Here is a 23,352-nt window from a genome sequence, read left to right as displayed (position 1 = left end):
GAATGTCGCGTGCGAACTATTGATCGTACGACTTGCTGCCGCTAGATGTGGCTAACAGTACTCTTTGTGAATCAGTGCTCCAACAATTGTGACGGTGAGAGTCTACAGTGTCGAGTTTTGTCAGGTTGTGTAACGTTGTGTTTTAATGTTTCAGCAATTTTCTAAATGGCAGGTTTTAAAGAACAATTTGTTCCTCCTAATAAAACTGTCAATGGAAATTTCTATTGTGAAGTTTTGAAGTAGTTACGTGAAAGCATTAGGCGCAAACGTTCAGATCAGTAGGCTAACAAAAGCTGGGTCCTGCACCATGACAACGCGCCCGCGCACACATCGCTAGTCGTTCGGAATTTTTTGGCTTCCAAAAACACGGTAGTGACCCTATTTACCTGACCTCGCTCCGTGCGACTTTTTTCTCTTTCTCAAAATAAAATTTTAATCGAAAGGCCGTCGTTTTAACACAATTGAGGAGATCCAGGAAGAAACGCAGAATGTGCTTCGAACATTTACACTTGCAGACTTCCAGGGATACATGGATTCATGGATCACTGTATCAATGTCCAAGGGGACTATTTTAAAAGAGACGTTGGAAATTAGAGGTTATGATAAGTTATTTTATTTTTGTCGTAAAATTCCCCGAACTTTTAGGTAGCACCTCGTACGTGTGGTTCGACGGCTGTCTCGAGAGCAACTGACGAATTCTCTAAACGCGCCGAATTCGTCATATTGTTAGTAAGACAACCTCTCGCTAGGTCGTGTGCTTGTTTTGATCAACGGTTTCACGATACATTTGAAATAGGCACCGACAGTAATATTTGTGTTAATTATTTCCATTCATATATACATTAATTTGTGTATAGAATAAATATTAATTGCACAAATTTAACAAAATACTAGTCGATGACAAAACATTATTCGATAACAAAGCAATATTTAATGACAAAAATGATAATTGTTAAGTAATAAAACAAATTAAGTTACAATTTTTAATAATTTTATTATATATGTATGTAAAATCATTGAATATCTTAATACATAACCAACAAAAATGTATAATATTTACCTGTCTATCTCTTTTTATTTAATTTTTCAGTGGATTTTTGATCAAAATTTATAAATTAAATTTATATTAATAAAACATTATTATGTTACGTGCTTATAACATATAATTTTGAAAATTAAAAACTAAAAACAGGTTCAAGGTTTAATATATGTGTACGTTTATCATTGCGTACATACACTGTATCCGTCATACGTGTTATATGTTGTTGCATTGGTTAAAGAGGATTAAACAAGGTTTGATGCTGTTATTTTAGGCGCACAGTCACGTGCATTCAATCACATGGAACCCCCAAATGTCTAAATTCTCTACTCCTAGGGATTCTGAACACGAAATACATCCGAAAATACAGAACCTTCATGGAATTCATTTTTCTTCGCTCATCGCGTTCAATGTGCTATAACGGTTATAGAATATAAAAGAAAATAAATTTCGTACTATTTTGTATTGATTATATGAATATGTACTGATTATCAGTACAAAATATTGAGAAAAAGTATTAACGTACAAAAGCTTAAGCGATTGTACACCCAAGGACTTTGATTCTGTCCATGAGGAAATTTTCTAAACTGAGAAATCGCTATCTTTTTACATACTTACATGATTAACGTAATGACCAATATGCTCTAGTCGTTTCATTAATTGTGAACTGCGAGTATATAGAAAGTGGTGACTTCTCAGTTTGAAAAATTTTCCCATGGACAGAATCAAAATCCTTGAGTGTACTAAAAAGGTACAATTGTACTGAAAAGAACATCCCTGCTCCGCAGCCAACTTTCCAGCTCATACTTCAGTGAACGTTTGGCAGCTACTTATTGTAACCTTGAGACGAATACTCGCTCTCATTCTTTTCACACGTGACGTATGTGTGGAATGCTAATCCACATAAAATTTTATATTTTTACATGTAAATAACAATTTGTATTGTTATTTAATCTTGTACATAAATTAAATGTTTAATTCAAATTTAATCTTTTTTAAATCTTTTTTAACAAAAAGGATACAAGAAATATTTTTGTAAACTAAACATTTATTACGTTTACATTAATGTATACCGTTTTAATAAATCTAACCTAGGTTCCGATATTATTTTCAATCGGTTGTAAATACGTAATACTGATTTCTGAAATGTAGATGAGTTATATATATTTATAATAAAAAGTTGTGTATGTATTATTGAGATATTTTTTTTTTTTTATGAAATGCGTACAATAAATATAAATAAAGAAGTTTAATAGTAACATTTTTTGAGGTTTAGAAGAACCCTGCCGAAAATGTGCGATTAAAACCGATTAAAAAAGAAGTAATCCGAATCGATCGGGATTTCTGCACCGATAAAAAAACCGATTGAAAATAAGATCGAAATTAATACAATTCGGACGGATTAACATTGGGCTAAATCCATTTTAATCTAAAATTACAGAATTTCATAAATTATTATTAAATCGAATTTTAATGCGATGTGACACGCTGAGACGCTTACAATTCTTGTGTGCCATTTTTAAATAAAAAGTTTTGATGACAACACAATAAATCACATTAACAAATTTGTAAAATTGTCCGCAAGCTATGCTTTTTTTGGCAGTTAGTAAACAACCGTCAAGAAAAAAATGGTTTTCGAACAATTTTAAAAATTTGTTAAAATGATTTACAATGTTATTTTATCAAAATAGCTTTTTATTTAAAAATAGCACGCAAGAATTCTCAGCGTCACAGCGTATCATTTCTCGCTACTAATATCAGGATTCCTAAACGTGGTCGCTGGGAATTTAAGAGACTTAATGCAACTAAATTAAAATTTTTAAAAATTTTTATATTAATTATGCATTACACTTAAATAAATTATAAAATTAAAAAATATAATCTTTTGAATTTTCTTTAATGTTTGGAAATTTTTAACAGCATAGAGGTACAGTAAATTAGAAAAAAGATATATATACATATACATATATATATATATATATAAAATATATGTAAGATTATAATATAAACTATTATAAGATAAGTGAATCTGTTTTTTACCTGAAATGTTTTAATTTAATAAATGAAACTTCTGTTTTTCATCTGAAATGTTTAAATTTAATAAATGAAACTTCTGTTTTTCACCTGAACTGTTTTAATTTTCACAGTTAAAATTTCAGGTGAAAAATCATAAAAACGACCATCAAACGTGAACAATATTTTTATTTTCTTCGCTTTGTTCGCTAGTCTCTTGAGTAGTTTTATTGTTTCTTATTCTTTTGTTTCTGTACTTCTTTTTCTTGATGTCACTATTTTTTGACCTCGCATTTTCATCGTTTATTTGTAAATCATCAACAATGTCCTCACTTCTTTCATCAATCGATTGATTTTCATTGGTACCTTCTTCACGTGTAATTTTGCTGTTTTTTGTTTTTCTGTTTCTGTGCTTCTTTTTCTTGTTATCACTATTTTTTGGCCTCGCATTTTCGTTGTTCATTTGTGAATCATCCACAATGTCCTCTTTTCCTTCATCAATCGATTGATTTTTGTCGGTATCTTTTTCACATATTTTCTTTAAATCAGCAAGTTTTTTCCGACATAATAATAAAAATTAAACATTTCTCTCATAGAATTATTTTTATCAAAAGTATTGGCAAATGTTTTTTTGTACACGTTGTTTATCCAATGCTTGTATGCATCTGAACAAAAATATGAATGACAATACATACTTTTAGCTTAGTACTATGGTCTTAAAAACAAAACATAAAAAATATTTATATATACATATATATATAAACATATAAAAATATATCTTTTGTTACTAATAATTTCTAAACAAAATTAATGGAATATTATAATAATGAGTATAAACTCATAAGTGTAATTATTTAAAAATATTATTTTACTTTACTATATGCATACCTATAAAATATATACATATATATATATATATATATATATATATATATATATATATATATACATATATTGTCACGTATTTTCTTGACGCCGGAGAGTAGCGGCAAAATACGCGATCAAACAAATGAATTACGCGCGAAACAAGTGAGCGACGAACGAACCGATAATTATGTTCACACCAAATTACGAAATTGGGAGCCAGACGCGATTATACCGGTCACGTCACCGGGTAACTCTCTAACACCAAACGCGGATTTACACCACGCGATAGCTCGTCATTCAAAAGCGCGAAATCGTCGCTCGCACGCGGCCAGCTAGCTCCTCTAACCGGTAGAGGGACGGGGTAGCGGAGACAGGGACGAAGCGGCTCTCTTGCGGGAGGAAACGGGTAGGCGAGAAATTAAGTAAAATCAGGCCGATGTAACAAGTAGAAATAACATATATTATAGCGTATGATAGAGACGGAGTACAGCCAAACACGAAGAAAATATAATTCAAAGCAAGAAAAGAACGAAAAAAATGAAGAGTTGACGAAACGAATAGGCAGAACGCAAAAATTCTCTTAAATCCTACAGCAATTACGCTAACAGCGCGAACCACAGCGGCTGGTCCCGCGTGGAACACGACAGCCAATCACGCGCGTTCTGAACAGCGCGCGGAGTACACACTAGCCAAACGTTCGCTAACAGGCATTACTTAATTCCAAACGAAACACAACCAAAGATACCCGCTGACGACAACGCCGTCATCACGGCCAAGTTACAAAATTCGTTCTAATACGCGCGATACAACAACGCACCGATAACGCTGGCGGCCGTGCGATCGCGGAACACGACTCGCGCATGTGCACGAGGGCTTTGCGGCTTCCCGGGAAGCCGATTGTTTGCGAGCTTCTACGGCGAGACGGCTCAAACATTCGCGGCAGCCGACAGCCGGGTGCCTCGACGAGGTCTCGTGCTTGAGGAGAACCAGCCAAACAAGGTGCGTTCAATCGCCACGCGGCGGACGCACTCACACACTAACCCAATGGCTCCACCTCAGAGCGCGAGCCGGTCGACACCGACAGCTCGTGGCTTTACACAATTGTCAGAGCGTCACCTCGACGACGACTCCGGTCCTCCTCCTGGTTCCTCGGGCCGTCTGGGATTCTCCGCTGGACACGCTCGCTAGGGACGGGCACTCTTGCCGATATCAGGAACTCCGATAGCCAGGCCGATATCCCTCGCTCGCTTCCTCTAACGCACCATGCACGCCGAACGCCGGGTCGCACGCAAAAGCCTAGAGGATCGCGCTCGATGCGCGATCGATGAGCGCGACCCGTCCCACAGGGTGCGCGATATCTTTGCGCTAAGCAGCGCGGCTTATCAGCGGCCGCCCTTATTTATCCGTGACGTCAAGACAGCGCAGTGTCGGGTCTCCGCAGGTGCTGTGCGGTCCCCGTCGACATCCGACATCCTCGTCGCTCTCGTCGTCCTTGCGGACGACAGCAGCAGCATATTCCTGCGACGATTCTTCGCCGCTACCCTCCTCGACGGACAGCCGGCATTCGACGGTCCTCGTCCTGGCCGTTCGTCCGCCTTAGCCTGTCCATCAGCTGTGCCACTTGCGAGCCTTTTTTGCGTGACGCTTATCTGTCGCCACGTTTTGTCTCGTCCTCCTCTCCGTCGGCGGTTTCCTGTGCGCCGGCCCTGGACGATCGCCTTCTCCTTTTCTTACCTCTGGCCATCTCCCTCGTCGCTGCTAGTCCTTAGGCGACGTTTGTCGAGGTGGCCGCGGTTACCCCCTTGACGGTGATCCACCTTGACGTGGTGAGGGGGTTCCCGTTTTCCTAGCGGGAAACGGGTCTAAGAGATCATCAGCGAAGGCGTTTGTTTTCATTGCAAAAACAAACGCAGGGCCCAAGGCGCATCGCGCGGAGGGCCTCTTGCGAAGAGGGGGGCCGATGACCTCTGTGTCTGGGGACGGTGTCGCTCTTGCGGCTTGCGTCCTAGCATGGGGGGAGTCGGTTCCCCGGAGAGGCGGACGTGCCGGCAGGACCTCGGAGTTTCCGATCCTGTCGGGCTGGGCCGTCTCCGGCCCGTCCGGAGTTGATCCGGGTTTGGGTCGGAGCGGTGGTGGATGCCCCGCCGCGGTCCCCGTGGGAAATTCTCCCCGGGGTCTCGTGCCGGCGCAGCCCCGGAGGCACTCGGACGTTTTTCCGAGGTTGGGGTTCGGAGCAAATGCTACGGGACCAGGTGCTCCTGTGAGGGGATTTTTCTTGGATCAGGACGCCTAGGTCCCATCGTACATGGTGAACGGGTCGCTGGGATTCCGGAACTCCTGGACCGCGGGCTGGGCCGTCTCTGGGCCGCCCGGAAGTATTCCGGGGCAGGGCTCGGGGTGAGACGCAAGTGCCCGGTGTTTCCGTGACGGCGCCCCTTCCGAAGCGGGACACTGGGTGGTGATGTGTCTGTCGTGAGGGCCGTGTACCTCACGGCACACGTGCTGGTCGCCACGGCGGTTAGGGTGCGGAGGGGGCGTCGCCTCCGTTGCCCGATCTGTCCGTGGGGCCCCCCGGGTGGCGCCACCCGTGACGGTGGCCCCACTGTCGGAGGTGGGGAACCCCCGAATGCCGCGGGAGTCTGCGGCTTGCCCCGCCCGCAGTGAGTAAGGGGCTAGAGGTCCGTGCACCGGATGATTAATTCCTGGTGCCAGCGCCATAAGCCGACCCTCCGGGAGTACCCGGGGCACCCCTTCCCACAGTGTTGGGGTCCCCCCCCGGGTGGGAGATACGCCGGTCGGTGCAGCCGTCACGGGAAGTGGGATCAAACATATTATGAACCCAAATTTGAACTCAAACTCAAACAAAACAAAGGGCGAATTTACCGCTGGTCTGGGAGGTAGCAGCAGCTACGTCAACGTAGCTCCTGCGAAAGAGAGGGAGGATACTCCTGTCGTGAGGGGTCCAGGCACCGGAGGGGGGCCTGGAGCTTTACAGCTCGGTGCAGGCTAGAAACCCTGGGAGTTTTAAGACTCCCACAGTGACCAGCAACGTAATGGTGGCCCCTCCACTTAGCGAGAGAGGTTTTCCGCTCCTCCCCGGGAGCAGAGCCTCACTGGGACTGGGAAACCGCGAACCAGGGCCGATGGAAGTCCCCCTTGACTCCGCGAATAACTTCAACTCGGAGGAGGATGTATCGACGGAGACTGACGCCAGCTGCGCCACGACTTCGACAACGGCCAGCCGTAAGTGCACGAAAAGGCCCTCGTCATCCGGAGCTTCCAAAGCTAGGAAAACAAAATGCTTTATTACAGCGGAGGCCCGGGAGGATGCTTGCTCTCAACAAGAGGCTGAGCTCCTCAAAAAATGGCAGGAAGTCAAAAGCACACCCACGGCGAAAGTCCTGCTAGGGAGGCCTTTGCTCCCAGGAGAACAAGCGGTGGACCTCGCAGAGCTCCCATCTAAAGATCTCGAGTGCGAGTTCATGAAAGGGATGGCCCGCATCCGCGAGGTGGCGGATTACAAAAAGGGCGTGAAGGGCACGACCCAGAAGGCCCTTAGGGAGATCGCCACCCTCACGGTTAAGGCGGTTAAAATTATTGGGAACAGATCTCAAAATGAGGAGGTCAAAAGGCTGCAAGAGGCTAATGACCGCCTGAAGCGAGATTACGTTTGCCTCAAGAAGGAACTTGAGGTAATCAAAAATCAGCTCGCTAGCGCTCTCGCTTACAAGGTAGCTGACCACGGGGGGAATCGGCGCTCTATGTCGGTGGAGCCCTTGGAAGCACTGCCGTCCTCTGTGGCAGGTCCTGGTCCCTCAAAGAGAAGGTGGATAGTGTCATCCGACGAGGAGGACCCGGATCATGAGCCAGAGTCTGGACCATCTCCCTCTGAGCGGCGCTCGTCTTCGGCCCCGAATGGGCCGCTGACAACGGCGTCGCTGAGTAGAAACGGGGATCCCGGGGAATCCACCCCCCTGGATAGAGATGAAAAACTCCTGGATGCCCTACTCCGAAAAGTGGGTGCAATGGTGGATGCAAAGCTGGATGGGATCCGTGACAGACTTCTACCTGAGAAGTCTTATAGGCCCCTCTAGCATCCGATAGAGGGAGCGGTGCTGCGATTAAAAGTCTTGGCCCTGCGTTGTTGTCCCCGATAGTCACCCTGGAGTCCTCCGAGGCGATGACCAAGCCGAAAACGGGAGTTCCGGCCAAGGATCGAGAGCCGAAGACGGCTTCTAACGCCGCCGCCAGCTCAAAATCCGCTGCAAAGGCGACAGGTGCAACCTCCTCCTCTAAGCCTGCTCCGTCTGCCTCTCATGAAGTTTGGACGGAGGTGATGGGAAGGAAAGCAAAGAATAAAGCAAAAGAGTCTGGACCCGCTGTCGGCCCTGTTCCAACGGTTCCCCCGAGGAAGGTCGGCACCTCGGGGTCGGTTCAGAACAAAAAGGGGGGACAGAAGAAAAACCCTGAGAAGGTTAAGAAAAATAAGGTGAACGTTCCCAAGCGTGCGGCGGTCGTGCTGACGGCGGTGAACAAGCAAAAGACCAGCGTGGCGGATGCCCTAGCGAGGGTTCGAAATCAGATAGACCTTCGCAGCATGGGCATCGCCTCGCTGCGTCCTAGGAGGGCTCTCACCGGGGCCATCATGTATGAGATCCCCGGTGAGCAAAGCCAAGAAGCGGAAAGGCTGGAGACCAAACTCCGGAAGATCCTCAACCCGGAGGAGGTTAAGTATTCGAGGCCTGTAAAGACCGCCGAACTCCGCCTATCCGGGCTGGACGACCTAACAGTCGTCCAGGGCGTGGCGGAGGCGATGGCCAGGGTCGAGGGGTGCGCCGCCCAGGATGTGCAGGTGGGCACGATACGGCGCCCGCGCAATGGTTTGGGCTCGGTATGGCTCCGGTGCTCAGTCGCTGCGGCGCGAAAGTTGGCGCAGGCGGGCAACGTACAGGTGGGCTGGGTTATGACCAGGGTTGAAGCCCTGAGACCCAGGCCCGCCCAGTGTTACAGGTGCCTAAGGGCAGGTCACACAATAAGGAACTGTGACTCGCCCGTGGACAGGAGCAACCTCTGTTACAGGTGCGGTCAACCTGGACACGTGGCGAGTCGCTGCGAGGAGGCCCTTAGGTATCCCGTCTGCGCCGACTTGGGCAGACCAGCGGGGCACCGCTTCGGCAGACCCGCATGCACCCCCCCCCCGGCCAAAAAGTTGACTGTGAATAAGGCGCATAGTAGAAAGGCGATGGCGGGGCCTAGTTCCGCCCCAAAAGTTAACGCGGAAGGAAGTAGCCTGGAGGAGGCGATGGATATGGACCTGTAATGTCTTGCCATCGCCTTCTCCAGACCAATATGAACCATTCCGCCAGGGCACAAGACCTTCAAGTCCAGACCATGGCGGAGTGGGATATCAAGTTGGCGATCGTGGCCGAGCCCTATGTCGTCCCTCCTGCCGATAACAGGTGGCGGGGCGATACGACGGGGCTGGTCGCGATTGTCGCAAAAGGGGGAATCGCTGCCTCCTCCCTTGTCCCTATATCGAGGGGCGAGTGATACGTCGCCTGCCGATGGGGAAGCAGGGCCATCGTGGGGGTTTATATCTCCCCCAACATCTTGCCCGAAGACTTTGAAGCCAAGATCGAGGAGGTCGAGAGAGTCGTCCGCCGCCTGCAGCCGGGTTGGTTGCTGGTGGCGGGCGACTTTAACGGAAGGTCCGTCGACTGGGGTTGCCCAATCACGGACACTAGGGGCGAGTTGTTGGGGGACTGGGCCGCTGCACTGGACCTTCACGTGGTCAACAGGGGGTGCCTACCTGTGTGGCGGCCCGAGGGAGCTCCATCGTGGACATAACGATGGGCTCGCCTGAGGTCACGGCGAAATCACCGAATGGTCGTTCTTGTATGAGGAGACACTATCTGACCACCGGTACATAGTGATGGAGGTCTCCTCACCGAGTCCGGTGAGAGAGCCGTGCGCCCGGTCCGAGAGGTCAGAGGGTACCCCCCCCCCGCGATGGTCTCTGAAATATCTCGATCGGGACTTGGCGATGACCGCTGCCATCGCCAAGTCCTGGGAAGTTCCCCCTGAGGAGGGCGACGTGGAGGAGAAGGCGGCTTGGTTTCGGGAGGCGATGTCGCAGGTGTGCGACGTCGCCAAGCTCCGGCGACGCTTGGGCGGGCCTCCAAAAAAGAAGGCCATGTAATGGTGGACGCCGGAGATTGCATCTCTTAGACAGGAGTGCAACTCCGCGCGTCGCCAGTACACGAGATACCGTCGGAGAAGAAGGGCGGCGGAGGAAGAAGCGGCCCGGCTCTACCAGATATACCGGGCCGCTAGGAACACCCTCCAGGCGGCCATTGCCAAGTCCAAGGGCAATGCCTGGGAGGAATTGCTGAAAACTCTGGACGGGGATCCATGGGAGCGCCCGTATCGCCTTGTCAGAAACAAGCTACGACAGGCGGCGCCCCCTACAACGGAGTTGCTCGATCCGGGGTTCCTGAGAGAAGTCGTTGCCGCCCTCTTTCCGACGGATCCGGAGGAAGAGACCCGCCCCCGAGAAGAACCGGCCCTGGTCAGGGAGCGCACTCGGTGGTCGGAAGACCTGAGGGTCACCGAGGAGGAACTGGCCAGGGCCATAAAACAAATGAGAAGAAAGGACGCAGCCCCCGGTCCCGATGGGGTTCCGGGGCGCGTGTGGGCCATCGCCCTCAGCGTCCTGAGGAACCGTCTCAGGCACCTTTTTGACAGATGCCTGCAGTTAGGGCGGTTCCCCCAAAAATGGAAGAAAACCGGGCTCGTCCTGATTCCCAAAGAGGGAAAACCCGCGGATGACCCCTCTGCCCACCGGCCTATCTGCCTGATAGGCGAGGTGGGTAAATTATTTGAGAGGGTCATAGCGTCTCGCCTCGTAACGCACATGTCGACGGTGGGCCCCGATCTGGAATATACCCAGTTCGGCTTTCGGCCGGGGAGATCGACCGTTGGTGCAATGCAGCGGTTGAGATTCCTGGTCGATCGCGCGGTGGGTCGGGGTAGGGTGGTTTTGGCGATAAGTTTAGATATCGCCAACGCCTTCAACACCCTGCCTTTTTTTTTTTGGTTACGGGAGAAGAGGAAAATCTTCGCAGGCCCTTTCTACGACGGGGGATAGCAGGCCAAACTGACCGGTGGGACGGGCCGTCAGAGAACTAACACTGCCGGTACCAACTCTCTTCGGTCAGCCGTACTGACCGCCCTCACCCGACGAAGGAGGGAAGACGCCCCGGGGCCCATTACTCCGGGGTGTGAGGGATTCGGTGCGGATACATCGCTACGATTCCATCCGCATCGTCTACCCCCTAAAAACCTCTCCTCATGTGCATCCTCATGGGACTTTTGGGCACCCCCCGGCCAGCAATACGCTATATCAATCAGTAGAGTGCCCGTCCCTGCATTGATTACTCCACACCATAATAAACGGGCAGATCCTAACCGAGTGAGGTTTTATTCAGAATTTCGTTTTTTGGCTTTTTCTTTTAAGATCTTCTTGGAAGAGTATTGGAGGGGTGAGGTATGGCCGCTGTGTCCTGGAGGAGGAAGTCGTCTGCATACTAACTGCTCAAGGAGCAGGTCTAATTCTAGCCCGGGGCGGCCTTCGGCGGCGAGGTTGTATTCCCGCCATTCTCTGCCTGACCCTTTAAGCCTCCTCTTTTATTGACATTACGCCTTCACAGAAATCGGTGAAGGTTCTTCACTTTGCTGGATTCTCCAGACTAGCCGCGAAGATAGTTCCAAGTGTAAAGTTCCTGTCAAAAATCTCTTTCAATGCCTCTCTCTGTGTGTTCCATTCGGTACAACTTAATAGCGTGTGGTCCGCTGTGTCAAAATCTTTGTTGCAGTGTGCGCAAATGGGAGACATCGCTCTTCCAATTTTATGTAGATATACGTTAAAACAACCATGTCCGGTTATAATTTCTGTTGTTCTGAAGGATAGGCCGATATTCCTATCCCTGTTTATCCAGTCCTTCAGAATTGGGACCAGGTGTTCCCTCACCCGAGCGCCTGGTAAGTAATTTCCTTCTTCCTCCAAGCGTTCCTTCCAAGTGTCAATGGAGGCGGATCTTTCCAGATTACCGATTCCTGTACGGAGTTTCCTGGTAATGGGTACGTCTTGTTCCCTGAAAGCACACATCCTATGGTATAATCTAGCCCTTTCGTCTGCCATAATTTCAATTGGATTCTGTCCCGCCATTATGGCCACTGCCTCGTGCGACACTGTTCTATATGCGGATATTACGTGTAGAGCCACGTTCCTTTTGAGCCGCCTCATTTGTTCCTTCGGAGTTCTTTTCTTCACAGCCTCTGCCCATAACGGCGAAGCGTAAAATATTACCGAGTTCACGACATTTGCGTAGATGCGTCTTTTTCTTTCGGCTGGTCCCCGTAAATTGGGCATCAGTCTCATGAGTGACGCAGCCATTCCCTCGGCCTTCGGGATTATCATTGAAAGATGATGCTTGAATGTCCAGTTTTTATCGATGTTTAGTCCTAGATATTTCATACTGTCTTTCGTTGCTATCAGGTGCCCGTCTATCCATATGGCGTGTTGATTCTGTATTTTAGCTGATCTGCGTGCCAACATGACCACCTCTGACTTCTCAGCTGCCACCTTTAAGCCCAATTCCCGAATTCTGCCGCAAATGCCAGCCACTGCCACCTCGGCGCGTGTTACTGCAGTGTCGGGTGTTTCATCTGCCGCGATGATCAAAGTGTCGTCCGCGTAGCAGATGGCTGTGCATAATTCTGGTAGCTCTAGTTCTAGAACGGTATTATAACCAATGTTCTAAAACAGTGGACCTAGCACTGAACCCTGTGGGACTCCACATGACATGGGACGCCGTCTTATTTGCGCTTGTTCATTAATGTACATCATAGTGCGGTCCTTGAAGTATCCTTCTGCGATTCTTTGCAAATAGTTTGGTAGTCCTTTTGCTTCGAGTGCCTCCAAGATTCTCTCCCAGGGCAGAGAGTTGAAGGCGTTCGCTATATCTAAGCTAATTGCTATTGAGACGCCCTCAACCTCAACCCCTTCTACAATGAGGTCTCTTGCCTGCTTGGGCAATTGGGCAGTGAACTGCGTCGTCGGCTCCATCAAGAGCCTGGGCTTAAGGGTGGTCCCGGAGAAGACGGAAGCCATTTTTTTCCATAATGGCTCTTCCCAGGTACCGCCCCGGGCCTTCGTCCGGGTGGACAACACCCGGGTCCGAGTGGGGGCAACCCTCAAATACCTGGGGTTGCAACTGGACGGTCGCTGGGCCTTTGTCGAGCACTTCGACAAATTGGCCCAGCGATTGGGCAAAATGACGGGTGCCCTTCTGGGGTTGATGCCCAACCTCCGAGGCCCGGGAGTAGGTGCGAGGCGCGCATACGCCTACGCGGCCCTGTACGGGGCCCCGGTCTGGTTTCGCGAGGAGTTGGCCAGCCGCCGCATAAGGGATGTGCTGCACGCCGTGCAGCGGCGGCTGGCGCGGAGAATCGTGCGCGCCTATCGCACCGCCCCTAGCGCGGCGACCTTAGTACTGGCGGGACTCCCCCCGCGGAATTCAGGGCCGACGCCCTGGCATGGTCATATGCCAGGGCGAAGGCCGTCCGCCTGCAGGGGGGAGTGGTTACCCCCTGCAGGGTCGCCGCGCTACTGCGAGAAAGGGCTCGCCGGCGGGGCATGAGGGCTTGGCGGGAGAGTCTCGCCAATGACCCGCCGGCGGCGGGATCTCGGATCTTGGAGGCCGTCCTACCCCACTTGGACGAATGGGTGGGCCGCCCCTGGGGCGGCTTGTCCTACCGGACGACACAGGTGCTCACCGGGCATGGCTGCTTCGGTGAGTACCTGTGAAGGATAAGGAAGGAGCCGACGCCGCAGTGCCACCACTGCGAGGCCGACAGGGACTCCGCGCAGCACACGCTGGAACACTGTCCAGCGTGGGATGAGCTGCGCGGAGTCCTTAGAAGAGAAGTTGGAGACGACCTCTCCCTGCGGGCCATCATTAGCCAGATGGTCCGCAGGGAGAGCGCCTGGGTCGCGGTCTCCTCCTTCTGCGAGCAAGTTATGCGGCAGAAGGAGGAGGCCGAGACCATCAGAGAGAGGAGGCCGGGGGGACGCATGCCCCCCGGCGACAACAACGACGACAGGGGCGGCGGGGACGGGGGCCATGACCCACCTTGGCTCCCCCCCCCGATCGCTTCGAAGAAGAAGGCCCGTCCCCCGCCCTTCGGGCCGCAGTGGCCCGTCAGCCAAAAGGCGGCGGGGGTGCGGGCGATCAGCTGCCGTCGCCCCCTCCCTTCCCACAATTAGGGAGGAGGAGGAGAGCGACGGCGCAAACACTGTGAGGGGCGACCCTCCTCCCCTGCGGCTGCCGGCCCCGCTTTCGTGGAGGGGGGCCCCTCGATACAATGGAGAACCCGGCGAGGCAGACCGACCTGACGGTCCGGGGGGACGACTCTGCGATGTAACGCGGAGCCGTACCCCCCTCTGCCTCGCCGGTGAAGGGGGCGAGGGAAGTTTCTCCCTCCCTCCCCCCCCAGTGCAGTTAAGTGGACCGCGCCGCCGCCAGCGCGGCGCGTGAAGAGGCCCGGGGCTACGGCGGGGGCCGAATACCCCGGGCTCTACCCCCAAACGATCAGTGGAAGTGGCGGGGGGGCTGGTGTCCCCCTCCCCCGACCTAGGGCAGATCAGGCCCAGCCCTGCCGGGTGCGCCCACGTTAGGGTGCACCCGGCGTGACGAATCGGCCTATGGCCGACTGGGTCCGGGGGGCTCCGGAAGTATGCTGCACGCGTTCCCGGAACCCCCCAGTCATGGACCAGGGCAGGACACCCGGAAAGGTTTTAGTGGGTATGTCCCCGCCGACACGTCGTCGGCGGGGAAGAGCCCCACATAACCACCAGGCCTCCCCCGGGGCCTGTGGTATGCGGTAACGCACTTCCTCTCCGTAAACAAAAAAAAAAAAAAAAAAGAGGTCTCTTGCCTGCTCAATGGCGTTTACGGTTGCAGGGCTCATACTTGCTCACTTTCCTCACTTTTACTCACTTTTTTTCCAAAACTCACTTTTTCTATCAAAACTCACTTTTCTCACTTTTTTAACATCCAAGAAATAAGTTTTTATTAAACAAAAATAATTTTTAATATTAATTTTACTTATATACCTAAATATTAATTTTTTAAAAATCGTTTTTAAAAAATGAGTAATGCAGCGCTCCACGCGCGTCTAGCGCCGGCGGCAGCTCGATCGTCGAGTTTCGAGCGGTAGTGGGAGAAATCGGGAGCGCGCCTCAGAAATCGGCCCGAAATGTGCTGCATTTTGTTACGACCACTGGTCTAGAACAACAAAGCATAGAACAATCGTGCGACATGACGACAATCTTGCGAGATAATAACGATATTTATATTGAAATTCATGTACGTATTTTGCGTTTTTCTTCACTTGTCCATAGAAAAATTATGTATAAAAGTGGAATTATGTTAATACAACGTATGTTTGTGTCAAACTCTATTATCTTTGCGCGTTTAAAAAAGTGAGGTTAAAATGCACGTTTTGTTTCTACGTTACTCAATTTTGATTATGCATTCTTAATACGAATTTAATGATAAACGATTAACGATTTCAAGCAATCATGAAGATTCTTTAATTCTTTTAATTTTCGGTGTGCATAACTAACTGCGCTTGAAGCATCCGCGAAAATTTGAAATTACCAAATCATGTATTTGCTTTATGAAATAACTTTTTAGGTAATAAAAGATTTGTGTTTGCTGTTTAAATGTTTAGATGAAATAAACCAAAATGTCTACGATTAAATGTACAGTAAACTATGGCTGGTTGCAACAGAAGGACACAAATGGATACATTATATCTGCTTGGGCTAAAAAATGCAGTGAAACCGAAGTATTTTGTACTATTTGCTGTAAAACATTAAGTTGTGAAAAGAAAGGGTTTCAAGCTCTAACGCAACACTGTACAACAGCAATTCATTTAAAGAATGTTGCCACCAAATTAAATGCACTTCAACTTAGACTCACGAGAAGTTCAATGTCAGAAGATTTCTGTCATCAGACTTCCACTAGTAAATCTCAACATCAAATTCAATTATATTCTATGCGGAATTTGAGTACAAAAGCAGAAATTTTATGGTGCTTACATTGCGTCATCAAGAATTACTCGTGTGCATCATCACAAGGAATTACGGACATTTTCAACGAAATGTTTCCAGGCGGTGTTCCAGATAAATTTAGTATGAGTCCTACGAAACAGCAATACATGATTACAGATGGTTTAGGGCCATATTTTAGAAAAAAACTTCTTGAAGATTGTTCAAATTCTTGGTACACTTTAAGCTATGATGAAACCACAAATGCTGAAAGTAAAAAAGAATTGCAAATATCAATACGTTATTGGTCAGATACTGAAAACGAAGTTGTGAATCATCACTTAGAAACATGTTTCCTTGGCAGAGCTACAGCTGAAGATATTGCACAATGTATTGAAAAAGTTTTAGATAATGCTAATTTATCACTACGAAAATTATTGATGCTAGGAAGTGATGGTCCAAACGTAAATAAAAAAGTATTTCGAATAATTAACGAAAAAGTCAAGTTAATAAGAAATAAATCTTTATTAAATATCGGAACTTGTAATTTACATGTTATTCATAATGCATTTTTTAAAGCTTTAGAAGTTTTAGGACAAAATGTAAGTTTACTTGCTTTAAAAGTTTACTACTTTTTTAATGGCTATGCAAAACGTAAAGAAGAATATGAAAAGATTCAAAAGAATCACAAAGTAAAATCTCATTCTTTTATTAAACACGTATCATCGCGATGGTTAACACTGCATCCCGCTGCAGTTCGCCTTTTTGAGCAATGGGATCCTTTGTGTTATTATTTTTTAAAGCATGTGGTTAAAGAAAACACTACGACACCCGTGGTAGCGAAGGAAATTATTACTATTCTAAAACGTTGTACAATAAAGTCAGAATTATGTTTTGTAATTGATTCGGCAGAAATGTTCAAAAACTTCTTAACTTTGTATCAACGCACTGAACCATTAATTCATGTTTTATATGATGAGCTACAGTCGCTTTTCGCAACGATTCTTGGCAGAATATACAAGCCGAGTGTGTTAAAACATGATCTTACCAAGAACATTTTTCAAAAGAAAACTTGAATACTCCAGACAAAGTAATATGCAGTACTGAGCTAGCTAGTGCTTTAAAATTAATTTCAAAAGCTGATCAATTGCATTTCTTAAAGCAAGCCCAAAATCATTACTTAACTGCAGCAAAATACATCTATGAGAAGTCTTGCTTGTCTATTGGGACCGTTAAATATTTTAGATGTTTAAGCCCAACTAATTTGAACAACCAAGAATCAATTCTGGACATAAATGAAATAGCTAAAGAATTACCTTTAGAGATATCAATTCCAAATTTGACTGATGAATGGAATCTTCTTTCTTTAGAAAATCTATGTGATAACAAGAATCATCGAATTGACCATTTTTGGAGAACAGTAATGGAACTGAAAAATAGTTTTGGAGATAAGAAATATCCAATTATAACCAAGATTGTCAAAGTTGTTCTTTCTCTTTCGCATGGGAGTGCAGACATTGAGAGAGGTTTTTCGGAATCTGGTCGTATCCTAACAGAAGAAAAAGCATCGATGTCTTTAAGAATGCTCAATGCTAGACTTAATATTAAGGATGCAATGAAAAGATACAAAAACAAACCTCAACTGGTTCCTTTTAGTAAAGAGTTAATAATTGCCGCAGAATCGGCAAAACAGAAATATATGATTTTTCTCGAAGAGGAACAAAAAAAGAAAGAAGCTGAACGAAATAGACAACTCATTGAAGAAGCTACTGCAAAAAGGAAGAAAGAATTAGAAGAGAAGATGGAAAAATCGAAAAAAAGGCTAAAGGTACTAGAAGAGGAATTTAAAGAAGCTGAAAAGCAAGAAAAGAGCCAACGAAAAATTGCCGATGAAATGTTTGTTGAAGCGAATAATAGATTAAAATTAGCTGTCGAAAAGGGAGACATGAACGGTATAAAAATAGCTCAAAGTATGTTAGAGGCTGCAAAAAACTTAAGAGAAGAAGAAAAGCAAAAAATAAAAATAAAAAACGAAATTTCTTCAAGGATCGAAAAGAAAAAGGTTTTTCTTTTATCAAATATTCATTCATAATTATTAATAATTTTATTATATAAAATATCATTAATAAGTGGTTTCATTATTATCTATTGTTCATTTTAATATTTTGTATTGTTAAGTTCATCTCTAATTATACTGATTACTACATTCAATATTATTACTAGCATTAAAAGATATATACATTTTATTTGTTATTTAAATGATAAGTAAATTCCAAAGATCAGATATCAATTGTGATAAATGTTTTGTAATAAAACTATGTTTTTGTTTTTATAAATACTCATTTTTCAGTATTATTATTAATAGGAAAAGATACAGATTTTATTTGTTATATAAGTTATTTCCAAAAATCAGACGTGATAAATATAACAAAATTATGTTTCTGTTTTTATAAACTTAAATAAATTATTACATAGAATTTTCGTTACTAAATAAAAATGTTTTGATAAATATGTAGATTTTATTAAGTATTAATTTTAATTACACTCTTTATCCATATCTTTCGTCGCTCTTCTCTTAATTTCTTTCACTTTTCTACTCACTTTTTTTTCCTTCACTCACTTTTTTACTCACTTTTTCCATCATTAAACTCACTTTTTCCACTTTTTTTGACCCCCCCAAGCCGGTATGAGCCCTGCGGTTGACCTACCACCGCGAAACCCGTACTGCTGATCGGATAGTCCCTCCGATTCCACGAGATGTGCCGTGATTCTGTTGGCTAGAATGCGCTCGAATAGTTTTCCTCGCTCTGCCAAAAGGCACAGAGGCCTATACGATGATGGTATTCTTTCGGGTTTCCCCCCTTTTTTGAGGATAACCAAGCGGGCTGTCTTCCCATTCTTCCATTCTTCGGGGAATACGCCCTCCCTGAGACATTTGTTAAAACATCGACACCACAGCCGTAAAAACCATCCCTGGGTGATTTTAATGGCGGCACCCATTATACCGTCTGGTCCAGGGGCCTTATTGTTACTTATTTCTTTTTATCGCCTCGGCTACCTCATTTTCGGACACTGCCCATTTCTCTTGCCAATCGTCAGGGATCTCCTCCCTGATCGCCATATTATATTTGGGGAACAGCACGTCCACGATATCTTCTACAATTTCAGCGGACAGTGTTTCGCATATTGGCGGTCCTGATTTTCTTAGTTTTTTATAACAATTCGGTATGGCTTTCCCCATGGGTCTTCGTTTAGGGTGATTAGAAGTTCCTCCCATGCTACTCCTTTAGCTTTGGTGATGGCTTGTCTAAGGGTTTTCCTTGATTCTCTCACCCTGTCGTACCTTTTGTATTTCCAAGGGAGCTTTTCCTCTGGCTCTGTAGGCTCTTCTTCTATGCTTGTTACACGTGCGTCGGAGTTCCGCGATCTCCTCGGACCACCAATAACATGCCGGGCCATGGCCCGACTTTGCCCGAGACGTTATCACATCCAGGATCTCCGTGAAGGCGGTGCCCAACCAGTTGACCCACTCGCTTTCTGACCATTTGTCACCCTCGATCGCCCAGGTCTTCGCTGCCGCGGCCGCTTCTAATAGGTCCTTGTCTAGGCGTTTCATGCTCCAACGTGGAAAGGCAGAGTTGGTTAATTTTGCTCTATCTCTCGTGCTGCACTTGGTTTTTATATTTAGGAATATATAAAAGTGGTCCAAAAGAGAATCCACTCCGTGTTCCACTTTCCAACCCAATACTTTTCCAAATGCTCTCTGGTTTGCCCATGATAGATCAATTGTCGACGATCTTCTCGGGTGGGAGGTTGTGGCCGCATCTTTTAGATTCAAGAGGACTAGTCCTGTCCCCGCATCCAATTCCTCTGTCATTCTGCCCCTAAAGTTCTAAGTAGTATCCCAGGCGTATGATCTAGCATTGAAATCGCCTAATATTAGGGTTGGTTCCCGCTTATACCTTCTGTAGACGAAGCCTAAGTCATTTAAAAAGTTATCATACTCCCGCGATGGTTTATTTGGGGAAAAGTAGCAGCCGATCAGTATAATCTCTTCCCACTTTACCACCACATATCCTCTACCAGAATTCAACTTTTGGCATTTCTGTGGTTGCGAAGCCCCATGCCATGTTATCGCTACCGTCGGGGGGTTGTCGGTAGACCTGTACCATCGTGAATCTTCTGGAACGTTATTTGGTTTCGAGATTATTGCAATCAAGATTTTTTCGTCATCGAATATTTTTGTGAGCATTTCTTGGGCTGCTTTACATCTGTTAATGTTCGCTTGCATTATTATGCCCATTACAGGTCCCAGTCATTGTCTTTAGAGGCCCCCCCCGCCCCTTTCTAGTCATTTTAATGTTGTCCGGTGACGTCTCCATAAATATTTCCCCATCAGATGGGTATTCTTCTTCTTGTCGTGAGACATCAGTGAGGGTGGTTATAGCTTCCAAGTTTATTTCCCCGATGCTCTCTTTTGATTTTCCTCCTTTTGGACTACTGGATGTTTAGCCTTTGTAATTCTTGTTAATCGGCGTAGAAAAGTTTTGTTCAGGTATCTTTTCGGTCCCTAGTTCTATGGGAGGAGGGATATCCTCAATTGGGGATTTAAATGTCTCCAGTTCGTTTGTTGAGCTCATTCTCTTTTGCCGTCTCTTTGCCATAATTCTTTCCGTGCCCTCTTTGTTTTCGCCTTTAGGGCTTCTTGGGCCAGATTCATCCTTTTTCTTATCTTCTTTGTATCCAACCCCTGTCTTGTTTCTTCCATTATTGGCTGAGTCTCTCTTGTTCGTGTATGCAGCCTCTGGTCTGAAAGCTGGTGGCGTTCTTCTTTCTGTGCTTTCTCTTCAAAGGTTTTTTGGAGCCACAGGTTTGCAACCTTTTCCTCCTGGGCTGTGATCATGGGCTAATCCTCGTTCTTGGCAAACTGGTTGGTTGGTTTATGCAGGTTGGTTTATGCCTGCATTCTCTTCTTCTATGCGAGTCACTGCCGCAATTGAAGCAGCAACCGCTTCTATCGACCATGGAGGAACATCTCTTTCTGGTGTGTCCCAGAGCCATACAGCGGTAACATTGCAGTGGGCGCTGTTCCAGAAGTACCACCCTGGCTATTGACCATCCTAAGTTTAACTTGCCTATCTCAGCAACTCTAACCGCCGCAGCTAATGGACATTTTGCCCATATCGAGTATAGGCCATTCCTCATGGACCTTATTGGTCCCATTCTTACATCTGAAATGGGGCATTCCCCCCGCTCAGAGATAGCCAGTTTTACTTCGTATTGCGTTACAGAATCATCAAAGTTAGTTATTAGGATGTCTCCCATTCTCATTGGTCGCAGGATTTTCACGTCGCCGTCCTTGAATTATTGTCTTAGCATTTTGACAAGTTCGTCCGCTTTTTCCGCTGTATCCCCTCCGGGCATTTCGATGATAATTCCTCCATTAACCGCCCTTTTGATTTTAGTTGATTAAATACCGATATCTTTCAGAGAGATTTTGTCTCTATCGTTTCTTAAGATATTTGCGTAGGACGGTCCATTGACGTTTCTAGTAATTGTAACCGCCGTTGTGGTAGGGATCTTTCTTTTGGCTGCTTCGATCACCTGCTTCATTGTCTTCCTCTCCTTTTCGTCGCTGACAGACGGTTTTTTATTTCTAACTCTATTTGCTTCCCCTACTTGACGTGTCTCTCTATTCCTCATAGGTTTGTTGACATTTTCCTTACTTCCTCTAGCTTGATCTGTGAAGTCATTGACCTCTCTTTCTCTTAGTGACTGCTGTAGTGTCACGTCTCGGAAATATTCCCCACTGCGAGGGTGGAGCGTTTCCGTAAATTTCATTTATGTATGCATTACTGCCTTCTATCCTGGGTTCTAGCATTGCTTTTTGGGTAGATATCTTCTTCTTTCGTCTTTTCTTCCTATTGTCGATGACATCACGCCAGTTGTCGTCCATTGAGGACGTACAGGGTTGAGAGAGGTCATCATGATTCAACACCGTCCCATTAGTCCGCGTAAGTTGTTCCAATTCATGGCCCATCACATTTTTCCCTGTGTTTCTGTTACCAGGTTCGATATTACCGTAGTATGTCCAGGATTGATGATCTTCCAGAATTCTCTTGTCATTATTTGTTTCTATACAGGGATCCCAAGAGATTCCCTTGTATTCTTGATATCTCTGTGTGACGTTTAAAGACGGCCAATCATTCATGATGTTTACATTCAATTTCTTGTCATTGTCCTTAGCCTTTTGGTTACCAGAATCATTTCTGCTATCTTTGATGTCTGTCGCGTGTTGTCTTTTCATTTCTTTTGGGGCTTTATGAATCAGCGCTTTCACCGTCACCTGGCTTTTAGCCAATCATTGATAGCCTTTCCACCTCCTTTTTTAATTCTTCGTTTTCCTTTTGCAGAATAAGACATTTGTTCTTATTGTACGTAGTGTCACCTGCCAGTCCAGCACGGATTGCCAGTTGTTGGGCAGCAACACGATTTATATGTAAAGCTAGCTTTATTCTTCTATTTAGATCTCCCTTGATGTTAAGACAGGCGAGCCTTGCTGTTTCTCCGTCATTTGCGGCTTTTATGGCTTCAATTTCACATCCGCAATTTCTGCAGCTGATATAATATCAAATCGGTTATCTGTTTAACCGCCTTTTTTTGGTTGGGTGTTAACGCCTTTTCTGCTTTGGTAATACCAACTTTTCTCTTTTTCCTGGGAATTTTTCCAATTGTACGTTTTCCCAGGTTTTATCGCTTAGACCCGTTTTCAATGTTCCTATTTTATTAGAGGTTTTTTCCTTTTGGTACTTAAAATCGTGGTTTTAGGTGGGCTCATGAGGGAAAGGCTTTTCGTCTTTCCCCTTGTCATAATTGGTTTGTCTGAAGCCGTTTCCTCCTCGTTTCCATCTTCATCCATACAAAGTGAGTTGTCTTTCTCTGTCTCATTGAGATTTTTGACTCCTATGTCCTTGGGGTCTTCCTAAGTTTTCTCATCTTTATCCATGGCACCGGGAGAGTTAGATTCGTCCTCGATTACTTCCACATCCTCACGGGATATTTCTAGTTCATCTTCATCTGTATCGGGAAAGATGCCTCTTTTTCCTCTCATGGTAGGCAGTTTGATTTTGTAATTCAAACAAACGCTTTTTGATGTGAGAATTTTAGGCATATTCTTATTAATTTTACTCCTGGAGATAGCTTTTCTAGCGAGGGCACTCCCCGTTGACGCCCCCGCCTTCCCTTCATAGGATTCCGGCGATGCCGCCGACCTCGCGCAAGCAGGGACAGAACCCGCGCGTTGCCGGGCCCCAGGAAT

The 23,352-nt window shown here is 46.3% G+C and overlaps 1 protein-coding gene across 1 annotated transcript; it reads right to left on the bottom strand.

The window, feature by feature from the left end:
• Positions 1-19,341: 19,341 nt before the first annotated feature.
• Positions 19,342-19,911, bottom strand: LOC105200168. The gene has a single exon (XM_011167595.1). The coding sequence runs from the start codon at positions 19,909-19,911 to the stop codon at positions 19,342-19,344; it is 570 nt and encodes a 189-aa protein (XP_011165897.1).
• Positions 19,912-23,352: the final 3,441 nt, after the last annotated feature.

This window comes from Solenopsis invicta, chromosome 10 (genome assembly GCF_016802725.1).
Source record: "Solenopsis invicta isolate M01_SB chromosome 10, UNIL_Sinv_3.0, whole genome shotgun sequence".
Classification (NCBI taxonomy): Eukaryota; Metazoa; Arthropoda; class Insecta; order Hymenoptera; family Formicidae; genus Solenopsis; species Solenopsis invicta.
Note: the sequence above shows the minus strand (reverse complement) of the source record. Positions and strands in the feature narration are given on the sequence as shown.

Bases quoted from the DNA above. Each gene is read 5' to 3' on its own strand.
- LOC105200168 (XM_011167595.1), bottom strand. From the start codon at position 19,911: ATGACAGAGGAATTGGATGCGGGGACAGGACTAGTCCTCTTGAATCTA.